Source organism: Mytilus edulis, chromosome 5, assembly GCF_963676685.1.
Source record: "Mytilus edulis chromosome 5, xbMytEdul2.2, whole genome shotgun sequence".
Classification (NCBI taxonomy): Eukaryota; Metazoa; Mollusca; class Bivalvia; order Mytilida; family Mytilidae; genus Mytilus; species Mytilus edulis.
Window position 1 is genome coordinate 84,862,831 of NC_092348.1, and position 12,472 is coordinate 84,875,302.

General features: G+C 32.7%; 1 protein-coding gene across 1 annotated transcript in view; it reads left to right on the forward strand.

Moving 5' to 3' along the window:
* The window catches only part of LOC139525508 (uncharacterized), a 165,069-nt gene that overhangs the window by 35,835 nt on the left and 116,762 nt on the right, over positions 1–12,472 (forward strand). Inside the window, exon 12 of the mRNA XM_071320900.1 lies at positions 658–897. Coding sequence (XP_071177001.1) covers positions 658–897 — 240 coding nt within the window. The remainder of the gene's footprint in view (positions 1–657; positions 898–12,472) is intronic.

Genomic DNA, 12,472 nt, shown 5'->3' on the forward strand with positions numbered 1-12,472 from the left:
TTGAAAAACCAAGAATTTAGTGTCAAAACCGTATTTTTTCATAATTTGAAAGGATCACATCATAATCATAATGTTCACGTGTACTAAGTTTCAAGTTTATGTTACTACTACTGGTAAATGTAACAAAATTCGTAATACCTTACCATCATACACTGGCTTAAGAACAAGAAAATATTCTATCTTACGGATTATACATACTTTGATATATATTATTGATGTGTTAAATTTGACTGCTGACTTACAAAGTTTACATAAAAAAATTGGCATTTCATTCTATCAGAGAAATTTTTAAATTGTCAGTCAAAATTAGCTGAAAAAACCCAGACAAAATTGATTTATAGATCTTCGGATTGTTTTCTGAAATTATTAACAGACTTTCTGAGAGTATAGCTCCACTTTTAAAGAAAAAAGCTGTTTCTTTTACTTTTGATAATATGAGATACTACATCATGATTAATGGATTCTGTTCATTTTAATTTTAACAAAATGAGACAGACAGCAACAATAGCTTTTGGTACTTTGTCCTTTCATTTGTAGATTATTTTTTTTTAGAAAGAAACGTTGTCTTTATCCCAAAATAGGTAAAGTAATAAGAAAAATCAAGAAAAACACAGTTTTACATCCGTGATTTTTATGCTATTTGTAATATTTGTTAAGGAATTCCAGGTGAAATTACGGTTGAAGAAAGAAAAACATATATGGACGCAATACAATCAGGAAAAGAGGTTAGAAAATATGTAAGGATTCAAGTGATTGGAAAGGATCGTGTTGGAAAGACAAGTCTTGTACATAGATTACTAGGATACAAACAACATGATGGGAAAAGCACTGACGGAATTGCTATTGATCGAAAATGTCAAATTAGGGCGTGTGATGGTGAATGGATTGTTGGTGAAGGTGAGTTACTTCTGCTTATCCATTCTTGCATATCAGCTGAATTAAATAAGTTGTTGATCATTAGTGGCTCATAGTTTCATGCATAACAGATACAATTTCTGATTATGAATGGTAATTTTCAAAACATGGTGCAACCTATTTATGCACGACTAAAGGTTTTGAAAATTTGGCGAAATGTTTGGCGATCGTTTTTATACTCTTTCACATGTTGTCGTTATTTATTTTGACGATTTTCTTTTACTCATGCCAAATACATACTATCAGAGATGTGCATTTGTTAACAATGTAAACAAAAGTATCTTAAACATATGACAGTTCGACCGTTAAAACCTCATCGGGATAACAACGAAACTCGTGTCTGGCCTACTAAGGCTTTAACCTATTGACCTTCATTAAAGTAAGATTGATATGCATAACGTGCTAATTATCTGGTGATGAACAGATATAGCCCCTGAAGTTTTTAACAAGCACATTTAAGACTTAAAGTATATGCATATATTATGTTACCTTGATCTTCATCTATGAATGATTAGTATTTTCAGTTAATTTTACATTGTTTCATGGAGTAGTAAAGTTCTCAAAAAATTGAAGAAAAAAAAATAACGATTAATTCACACGCCAAAGTGTTTTTTGTATCATTACATGAGGAATTTCTGTTGCTTATGAACACTCAGTTTATAAATCAGGAAATTCCCCTCTTACTGTCATTTGTCTCCCTTTCGTTAATGTATTGTCATTGATGATCATTAATGGATGGCAAATAGCATTCGACCAGGACGTTCTAAAGATATGGTGTATCTATACGTGCATTCACCATTCCTGGAATAAATATACAACAATGAAATATTTTGAAATAAGTTATGAAGACTCTTTACACGTGATATTTCATATTATGAACGTTATCTACAGGTGTATATACCTGCATGTAGCATGCCAAGTGAATTAATAAGTGTTTAATTGTGTTACATCGAATTTTTAAAAGCAGTTTCCATTCTCATTTTTATTTCTTTATGTATCATAGATTTATGCAGCGTTTAAGTTTGAAAATTAGACTGTGCTTATATGAACGTTATTACAACCTAAATATGACAGCCTTTTAATTTAATCATCTATGCAAACCTTATTGATCCTTTTGATAAACTTAAATCTATCGATAGTTTACAATTTGATATTGTAGCAAGATATTTGAATAATATGAAAAAAGAAGATGTGGTTTGATTTTCAATGAGACAACTTTCAAACAGTGACGAAATTACAAAGTACTTAACAACTATAGGTCGCCGTACTGCCTTCAGCAATGAGCAAAAACCATACCACATAGACAGCTTTAAAAAGTCCTGAAATGAAAAATGTAAAACAATTCAAACGAGAAAAATAAGGGCATAGCTTATGTAAAAAAAATAATGTAAGTTGTCACCAAACCCTCCCCCTAACCGGGGACAGTGGATAAACACACTATACCAAACAATAAACGGAAAGCAAATATGATAAACAGAAACAAAAACTACCACTGGAATACAGGCTCCTGGCTTGGGAAAGACACATATATATGACTGGGCTAAAATAGTTATTGATGACGTCACATAGAAAGAACACATCTTTTTGCAGATCATTTGAAAAGAAGTAATAAATTTTTCTGCATATTGTTTAGAAATCATTAGAGAAACAGATTCCACCACCAAATATCGGGTAATACGATATTTATCCACTCTCGACAGTTAAATTTAAAATATCTCGAGTGGATAAATATCGTATCACACTCGATGCAGTGGTAGAATCTATATGTATATAACTTGAACTGAAAATTTTGAAGTTAAGTGTTTTTTGTTGCTTTAAATGCAGTGGAGTAGGTTCCATAGATACATAAATCCCCAGACTGTTTAGATTGTGACCATTCATTTACTATGATAAAAACCATCATGATTCAATTTGAAGCGAATGCAGTGAAAATTCCGCGAACCTATACTTTTAAGGATGTCATAAATTAAACTCAATGGAAACGCATTGTCAACGTCATAGATAAAGAGATATACGGTCAGTGAATATATCAGAAATGACAGAAATGATTATACGGTCAATGCAATTTGACTGCGCAAATAGCGCCCCTGCACTTTTTACAGTCAAGCAGAAACTCCATATGATACATAACAATAACATTTCTGAGGTCAAGATGAATACAAAGAACATTCGTTGGAATTGAACAATTATATGATGCTTACAAGGGGTATTTGCTAAAAATAACGGCTCTGAAAATTTGTTTACCTCTCAACCGGAATTTTTGGCAAAAACACCTTGTAAGCATGATATATATAATATAATAATATCTAATCTATCGAGCTCTGAAATTGCTTTTTTTTAGATGCCTTGGATTGCACTAAATAGACCATACAATACAACAAAATTGATATGAAATGTATATTGGGATTTAAACAGTTCAAAAGCAGTATGTTTTTGTCCATTTGAGATTAGATCTTTTATAAAAACAAATGTACCTTCATTACAATAGTTTTCATAAATAAATGGCTTTCCACATCTTTTAATATTATGAAAAAAGTAAAATCACAAAAATACTGAACGTGGAGGAAAATCTAATCGGAAAGTCCATACTCACATGGCAAAATCAAATAACAAAACACATAAAAAACGAATGGACAAGAACTGTCATATTCCTGACTTGGTACAGGCATTTTCAAATGTAGAAAATGGTAGATTTAACCTAGTTTTATAGCGCTAACCTTCTCACTTTGGTGACAGCTTCATCAAATTCCGTTATATTTACAATGATGAGTGAACTAAACAGACATAATAAATGCAAAAGGTACAGCAGTCATCATCGTGAAACAATTTTAAAAGGAACAATTTGGCAGAACATAAAAACATCTATCTACAAACATATTCATATGATATTCAGTCAAACGCGTTTACTCATGATGTTTATGGCCTTGTTTTCATTTTTCATCTTGTCTGGCTTCAACTTAGACAAATTAATATGAATGTATCTCAAATAAAAGATTTAACCTCTTATGTCAGGTTTAAGATTTATTTCCCGCCATGTTTCTCTATATATCTTGTAAATGTCCTGTACCAATTCAGGAATATGACAGTTAATATCAAATAGTTCGTTCCTATGTATGTTGGTGTTTGATATGTTGCACTTTAATGGTCCTGCTGTTCTTTTGTTTTGCTCTGTTGATGTGTTCCCTTGGTTTAAGTTTGTAGCCCCGGATTTGCTTTTTCTCAATCGATTAATGACTTATGAACAACGGTATACTGCTGTTGCCTTATTTACTGTGACACCAGATACATTTGGGTCATATTTTAAAGCTGCATTAAGTAGTTCCAACACTAGGATAAAGATATAATGGAGCCAATGTACAAATTCTGATAAATGGCCAATATTGAATATATCCATTTATCAAAAATATAAACTTGTTGTTTATTACCCAAATATCAAAAGGTATACAAAAATATACCATTGATGACGTATTTGTACATCACTACAACAAATAACTAACACCGATTAAGGTTGGCTTACAAATTGTCATGGCAACGATTAATTAAAATTCTAAAAACAACAACAACAACAACATAAACATATTTTTTGTCAGTCCAAACTAAAGTCTTGACGACGATTGAACTAATCATTGTATCACAACTGGGCTGAAGACCGGCCCAGTCAGCAATATGTCACGAGAAGCAGCTGGGATATCCAGAGTCTGCATTAAATCCAGTAAAATTACGCTTTTGTTGTGTACATATGTACTCCATGATGTTACCATGACGAATAGAAGATGTATGATAACTGGATCATCTGAACAAAAAAGAACAGCAGCAAACAAAGCTCAATATACAAGGGTCGAGGAGGGTGGGTTCAAATTTTCCAACGTCGTCTCAGCTTGGTTTTAAAAATAAATGTGAACTATTAAAGTGCACGGAGATTACGTCAAATTTTTAACTCTCACATGCTCGAACTAGCATAACAATAACAATAAAGGACGACTCGATTAACCAAGCCTGTCAGTACAAGTATTTGCTAATTCAATAAATAATTTTTGATTTAATTTAATTAAATTCTATTATTAGTTACTGCACAAGTAATGTCTGTATAAAAACATTTACTGATTTACAGAGTGTAGGTAATAAAAATCCAAAGGTTTTTCTTCTTCAATTAATGACAAAGTCCAGTGGCGGATGCAGGAATTTTCGAAAGGGGGGGTGCTAGCCCAGGGCAAAAGGGGGGGGGGGGTGCAAAGGTGCAAAACATATGTCCCGATTCAAATGCATTGATCGGCCAAAATAAAGGGGGGGTGCGCACCCCCGGAACCCCCCCCCCCCCCCTGGATCCGCCACTGAAGTCAACCAGTAATAATAATCCTGGAATATCTTCTTATTCTAATATATCTATCAAATCTTACAATTCACCGATGTATCTTCTTATTTTGTGTGTCTGTTTTATTATATTTATAATAAAGCTTTCAATCTGTTTGCTATAAAATTTGCTATGCAAGCAAATTCTATTTTATAATCCACACTAAGTAAAGTTTGGATGCCAATTTTTTCATGAAATGGTTTTCTTTTTCTTTCTTTGGTAGACATTTACTATAAGTCTATATCACTGACTGAGAAATATCTTTTTGAAAGCTCTCATTCAGTTAATTGAAAGGTGGAATTGTTATGTCATTCGAAAGGAATTTATAGATTTCGGCATTAAAACCATATAGAATGCCATGTGAGGTAAATTTTTCATATTTTCATATATGCACCCTGTTAGGTAATTTGAACCTCACTGGAATTAATTTCTTCTCTGCCAGGTTTATCTATAAAGGGATTATTATCATTCATGAATGTGGCAGTCTTTTCATCTCTTCGGTTAGAACTAATGTAATGCTTTATTTAAGGAATAATTCTTTCATGCCATGCTCTATGCTCATTTTAACCTGGGTAGGCATTATATTTGTTAATATCTTAATACCGAGCGTTAGCGAGGTATTAAATGTTTACAAATATAATGCCTACCCATGTTAAAATGAGCATAGAGCATGGCATGAAAGAATTATTTCGATTCTAATAGGAATATTTTGAACTTTTGTACTTCGAAGCGGACCTATAGTAGACGCTCGAAATATCGCCATTTTGATTTGATGAACAAAACCGTTATAGAAAATTCAACAGTTTATCAATAACAAAAAAGAACAGACAAATTTAAACTTACTTTTAGAATGTTTTTATTTAATTTCCTAGCGAGCAAAATCAACAAAAATGTCCGTTTTGATCTCTGGCGTTGTTCAAATTTCATCTGACGTTGCAATTTCAATTGTGACGTCAATCACGTGCAGCCCATGTTCTATTCGAATTAGAACATGGCTTTGTACTCAAAGCTAAAGAAGAACGTCATATTAGAATAAATAGTTTGTGTTCTCTACGAATGGCGTTCAAATGACCTCATAAATTACCAAATCTAATTTTTTTCTGCATAATGTTTTTGTTTTCAATATAACGTATTTTTCTCCCATATTGCTTTTGCATTTATTATAATTCTATTATTTTTTTTTCACTCCCTAATTTTTTTTAGATCTGCTTCAGTCTTTTTAATATCATATCTAAATTCATCTGAATTGTTTACGACAAATAAGTTGTTTAAGGAGGTATTTAGGTAATCTTAGGTGAAATTAAATAAAACAAGAATTTAAAATTGATACTTTAAACTGGAAGAGTATTAGTTAAGGATCAAAATAAGCTAAAAATATTGACAGGTCATGGAACTCCTTTACGAGATATTTGATTTTTAAAATATGGCGGGAAAAGGCTGATTGGCACTTTTACCTTATATTTGCATTGGTATTGTTTGGGTCTCAAATCAAAAGAAAGAAAATCAAGAACCTGCTTAAATTTTGTGAAATGACCTTTTATGAGCTGTTCTCAAAGACTCATCAGTGGCGCTCATATCAAAATATTTATAAAGCCAAACAAATACAAAGTTGAAGAGCATTGAAGCTCATGCAATAATCTGATCCTAATTTCCACTCCCAATAACTGGCTATTCCACTTCCTTTTATGATAATAACATACACTGATTAAGCAGACCTTGACCTCAGGTGGGATATAAAGTTTCTACACTTATGATATACAATGCTGTCCAAGACCCCAGGATACGTATTCCGAGATCAAATTACTATGCATTAGTTATTTCTAAATAATCAATGATTATCTGAAATTGCAGACAAAATATGTTTATTTCTAATATATACACATGGAAAAAAGTATTGCAACACCAAATTGAAATTGAAATTAAAAAAACACTCTATATTTTTTTGTGATATAATTTGGTAAAATACAACTAGTTAAACATTATTTAAGTATCACCTGAGTTTAATCAATAAATATCGACTCGATAAGTTTTTATCTGCACATGCAGCTACTGCACCCGTAAACAGCAAAACTGATGTTTTTATCCTCATTGTTTTCAACACTTTAAATAACCAAGTTTTTAAAGTTATGTGATTGACACCTTGTAATGGGTCTTTGACAACTCTAAACTGCAGCAAGATGGCAGATTATCAGCATAAGAGAAGCAGGGATGTCGCTGTAACAACTGCACGTATTGCTGGTCATCGCCATTCCACTATAAGTCGTTTTGAGAAAAATCAGGCAATAAACGCTGTTAAAGACCTTCCGAGATAATGAAGACCCCCTATACCATTTTCCAGGGAAAATCAAGCATAATGAAGGTTGGTCAGAAGGAAACCCATTGCATACAAGACAATCCTAAAAAGAGAGTGGTGGCCATACAGGAACCTTTTAACAAGAACTGTTCGAGATCGACTCATCGCTACTGGTTATCGTGCGATAAGACCATGTCGAAGACCTTTGATAACGAAAAGACACAGTTTTCCGTATCCAATGTAGTGCAGAACTCGCCAAAGTTGGAAATTGGCATCGTGGAGGAAGATCCAATGTTCAAATGGAATTCGGTTCATCTTCCTTGGCCCGATCGTAGCCCGGATTTGAACCATATCGAGCATATTTGGGACACTATTGAGCGGAAAGTGCGCAAAAGGACACCCCAGTTCAAACACATCATGAAATAAACAATGCCCTTCATCAGAAATGGTTGCTGCTACCTTAGCAACAAATTAGTCGATTTATGGCAGGAATCAGAAGACGTTTAGATGCGGTTATCCGTTTGAATGGAGGCTGCGCACTAAGTACTAATTCTTTGGCGTATAACGATCAATCATGATGTGAACAGTCATCTGAAGACTAATTTTGAAATGTCTGACATCGTAAAGTTCGACTACAGTAAAAGTTGTAAAATGCATTTTTTTGTACAAAAAACACTTCATTTTGTTATTAAAATTGTGGTTATATAAATCATTTTTTTTCAAACATTTTTTGTTCGTTTCAAAGCCAATGTTATCATAAACTATGTTTCAATAAAATTATGCACATATCTTATTATATTACTTCCAAAAAAAGAGGCTGATTTTTCAAGTTTTAAAAAATCAAGGTGTTGCAATACTTTTTTCCATGTGTATATTAATTTTTGACAGCCATGGTTCTCCAAGATAATGTTCAACAAATCTATAGGGAGTCCGTGCTTAGTTTGGAGTTAATATAAAACTCAAGATGAGCAAAATGTCATTTAGTTAAAATTTATCATTAATTGAGAATGAAATATTAACATTATCAGTAGTAGTAAATAAATGAAAATGAAATTAAAAAGCAAAGGTGTGGTTTAGAAAATGCAACAAATCCCCACAGATAAGCCCCACCCAAGGACTCCCTGTCCAGAACTAGGGAAGACAAATCTGACTTGTACAGTATATAAAGCTACGGATATTCCTAGTGATTTACATAACCTACATGTACATATTTTGCATACTGTACACGAAGATTCATATCTTATGCTGTCCTGAACAAAATGGGTTGTGTGTGTAGACTCCCTGTTGAAATTTTTAAATCTAAATAATATTATCAATATGAAGTATTTTTGTGGTATGTCGATATAAGAAGATGAGATATGATGAGTGCCAATGAAACAACTCTCCATCCAATTCACAATTTATAAAAGTAAACAACCAAGGTCAAAGTACGGTCTTCAACACGGAGCCTTGGCTCACTCCAAACAGCAAGCTATAAGGCCTAAAATAATTACTAGTGTAAAACTATACAAACGGGAAAAACCAACAGTCTAATCTGTATAAAAAAAAAACGAGAAAAAAAAAGAAACACTTATGAACCACATCAACAAACGACAACAACTGAACATCAGATTTCTGACTTAGGACAGGTGCAAACAATTGCAGCGGGTTTAAACGTTTTAGTGGTACCAAACCTTCACCCTTATCTGAACAAATAATGTAACATAACCACATAGAAAGGCACACTAAACAATATCAATTGAAATGACTTAACTTAATCAAAAGACGTAATAACACAAATGAACATACACAGAACGAATAAATGAAATCTATGATACATTGCAAATACAAAATAATAATGAACAAGGGATGAATAATAAAAGTAAAAGTAGTATACTGCTGTGAAATGTTAAACAATTTCAGAAAAAACATCAACCCTGAAAAACAAATAAGCCTTTTGCAGTAATTTTATACACAGGTAAATGAAAATGATTTTGGTGTTAGGTATACCTCTTGGTAAACGGACAGAAAGTCACAAATAATTTGTCTTGAAATATTTACTTTTTAATACATATATTCATATCAAAGTTTAGGAAAAATAAAGGCAACAGTAGTATACCGCTGTTCAAAACTCATAAATCCATGGACAAAAAAACAAAATCGGGGTAACAAACTAAAACCGAGGGAAACGCATTAAATATAAGAGGAGAACAACGACATAACACTAAAATGTAACACACATAGACAAAATCCCACGAGAATAACAAATATAACATATATATAACATCAAAACCAAATACATGAATTTGGGATAGACATGTACCGTGACACGTCTTATCGCAATGTGAATTTACACTCAAAAACAAGAGAAAACAAACGACACAACGTTATAATGTAATACACACAGAAACGAACTATAATATAACAATGGCCATATTCCTGACTTGGTACAGGGCATTTTTAAAGGAAAAAATGGTGGGTTGAACCTGGTTTTGTGGCATGCCAAACCTCGCACTTTTATAGCCATGTGAAATATAACATCAAAATGACAACACAGGACTACAATATAAATAAATTGGAGAACACAATTGACAAAGAATCACACGAACAACAGCCAACAAAAGGCAACAAGTTCAAAATTTTAATACGCCAGAAGTGCATTTTGTCCACACAAGACCTACGTGTGACGCCCAGATACAAAAGTTTGAAAGCCGAAACGAGTACAAAGTTGAACAGCATCGAGGATCAAAAGATCAAAAAAGTTGTGCCAAAAAACGGCAAGGGTTTTCTTTTTACCAGAACATCCCTATTATTTAGAATAATTTATACTTTTGCAAACAGTAAATTTTATAAAATGAATATTCAAAAGATGTACATGATAAAACTGAAGTATTAACTAATTACAGGAAACAACTGAAATACATTTACATAACCAGACATTTGAAACACAAAAGTAGACACATCCGAATAAGTTTAAACCTCAACGCCAAGTGACGTCCTATTTAAAACTGAAAAATGACGAAAAAATGACGTCATTTGAATTTGTAAAACAGATCATCAAAAAATAAAAAATGACGTCACATAAGATAAGAATGAATGAGATAGAATTAGGATTGATTTAAGATTATATATTTGAACTAAATACTGATGTGTCATTATACTTGAAAAATGAAGATTTATTTAATTTTAATCATGACAAGGATATTTTTTTTGGCACCATGAAGCCATTTAAGTGCTAAGCCACTTTGACAGTTTGTTTTTTTAACATTATTTGATCATCTTTGATATTTTTTTTATAAATTTTGTTTACAAAGTTAGTTTATTTACAATAGGTCAAGAAAAAAACAAAAATATTTTTGTAAAAAGAAGCGTTTTTTATTCAAAGAAAATAATCAGAAAAAATGAATTGTGACTTTTTGTCCGTGACTTTTTGTCCTGTGACTTTCTGTCCTACATTCTACCTCTTCTGTCTGTAGGTTCTTTCGTTTTGGAACACCAAGAAATTTCTTGTATAGCAATTGAACCATTCTATAACTTGGTACATGTGGAGTGAATATAAAAAATAACACTATGAAACTGATGCTCAATAATTCTTCGTCTGATGTATATACAGTATAAAAGGAGAAACGAAATAATGTTGATGTTCATAGTAAGAAGAAGTGAAAGTTTATAGTAATTCCAAACGCTAATCAAAGCTGGTATCTAGACCAGATATAAATAAGTAAACATTAAATTACAAAATAAATGCATTACAAATAGTGTCAATAGGTCAAATTAACAAGAAAGTACGATTTGAGAGTACTCGCAGTTACTGACAGGTTTTAAAGCCAAAAGAATTGATAATAATTTTGACATATATTCTAAAGAAATGATGAAGAACGTCTTCATAGAACGAAATCTTTATCTAAACTAATGTAGGAAATACAATATCGTCGCTAAGTAGCGACGTCGAATATACAGTTACGTAATTTCCGCGGTAAACGACGTTAAGACGTTTACCAATTATACGAAAATGTCTATAATAAAAGAAAGTAAAGTAATTTACAACATTCTGGGGGCCTCAAAATGAGTTTACTGTTCATATTTCAAGAGGAAGTTAACAATAGACCGTGTAGTAATAAGTCTATTTGGTTCTGTTGATGCGTTCATATTGTCCTCTGTGTGAATAATGTTCTCCGGTGATATTCTCCTCCCTTGAAATAAATGTGACGGTGTCAATTGCTCTGGATCTCGGATCCCGCGTAATGTACAATACTGGGCGATAGTTTTAAACGCTTTCAATCTCCGTAAAATCTGTTCGTAACATATTTGCATTAACAGTGGGTGGTTTGTAGTGAATACGGCTTGTCGTAAAGTTCTCTGATGTCTTGATTTTCTCACGTTCTTCATGTCTGTGCGGGGTTAAGATATTCATGATTGGTGAAAATGACGGACTTTAATGTTCTGATGAATTTCGATGCATAGGCCCAGATAATAAGTAGCCTACTTTTGATTTCACTGCGGTTGGTCCCGGTCCTCGAATAACTTTGTCCTCTACAGTATCCCAAAAGTAATCAGCGCCAATTAATATAGAAACTTCAAAGTCCTCGTCACGTGATACAGGGTGTGCTAATTTGAATCCATTTAAGTACGGAAAATGTGACTGATTTCTTGCGTATGTTTGTATAAGGTGAGCAATCTTTGGAACGATAAGTACATTAATTGGTATAAATTCTGTAGTCTGGGCTCGTAAATAAACAGTAGCCACTTGAAGAAGTCTTACCTTCGTATTTGTTTCACCGAATCCGGAGACCGTTATATCTTCATTCTCACGGGTTTCAAGTTTAATTTATCTGCCATATCCTTGGTAATAAAACTGCGCTGTGCACCTTCGTCGAATAAGGTGTTTGCTTGACTAAAATGGGTTTTGTCGGACGAGATTGTAACTATCGCGG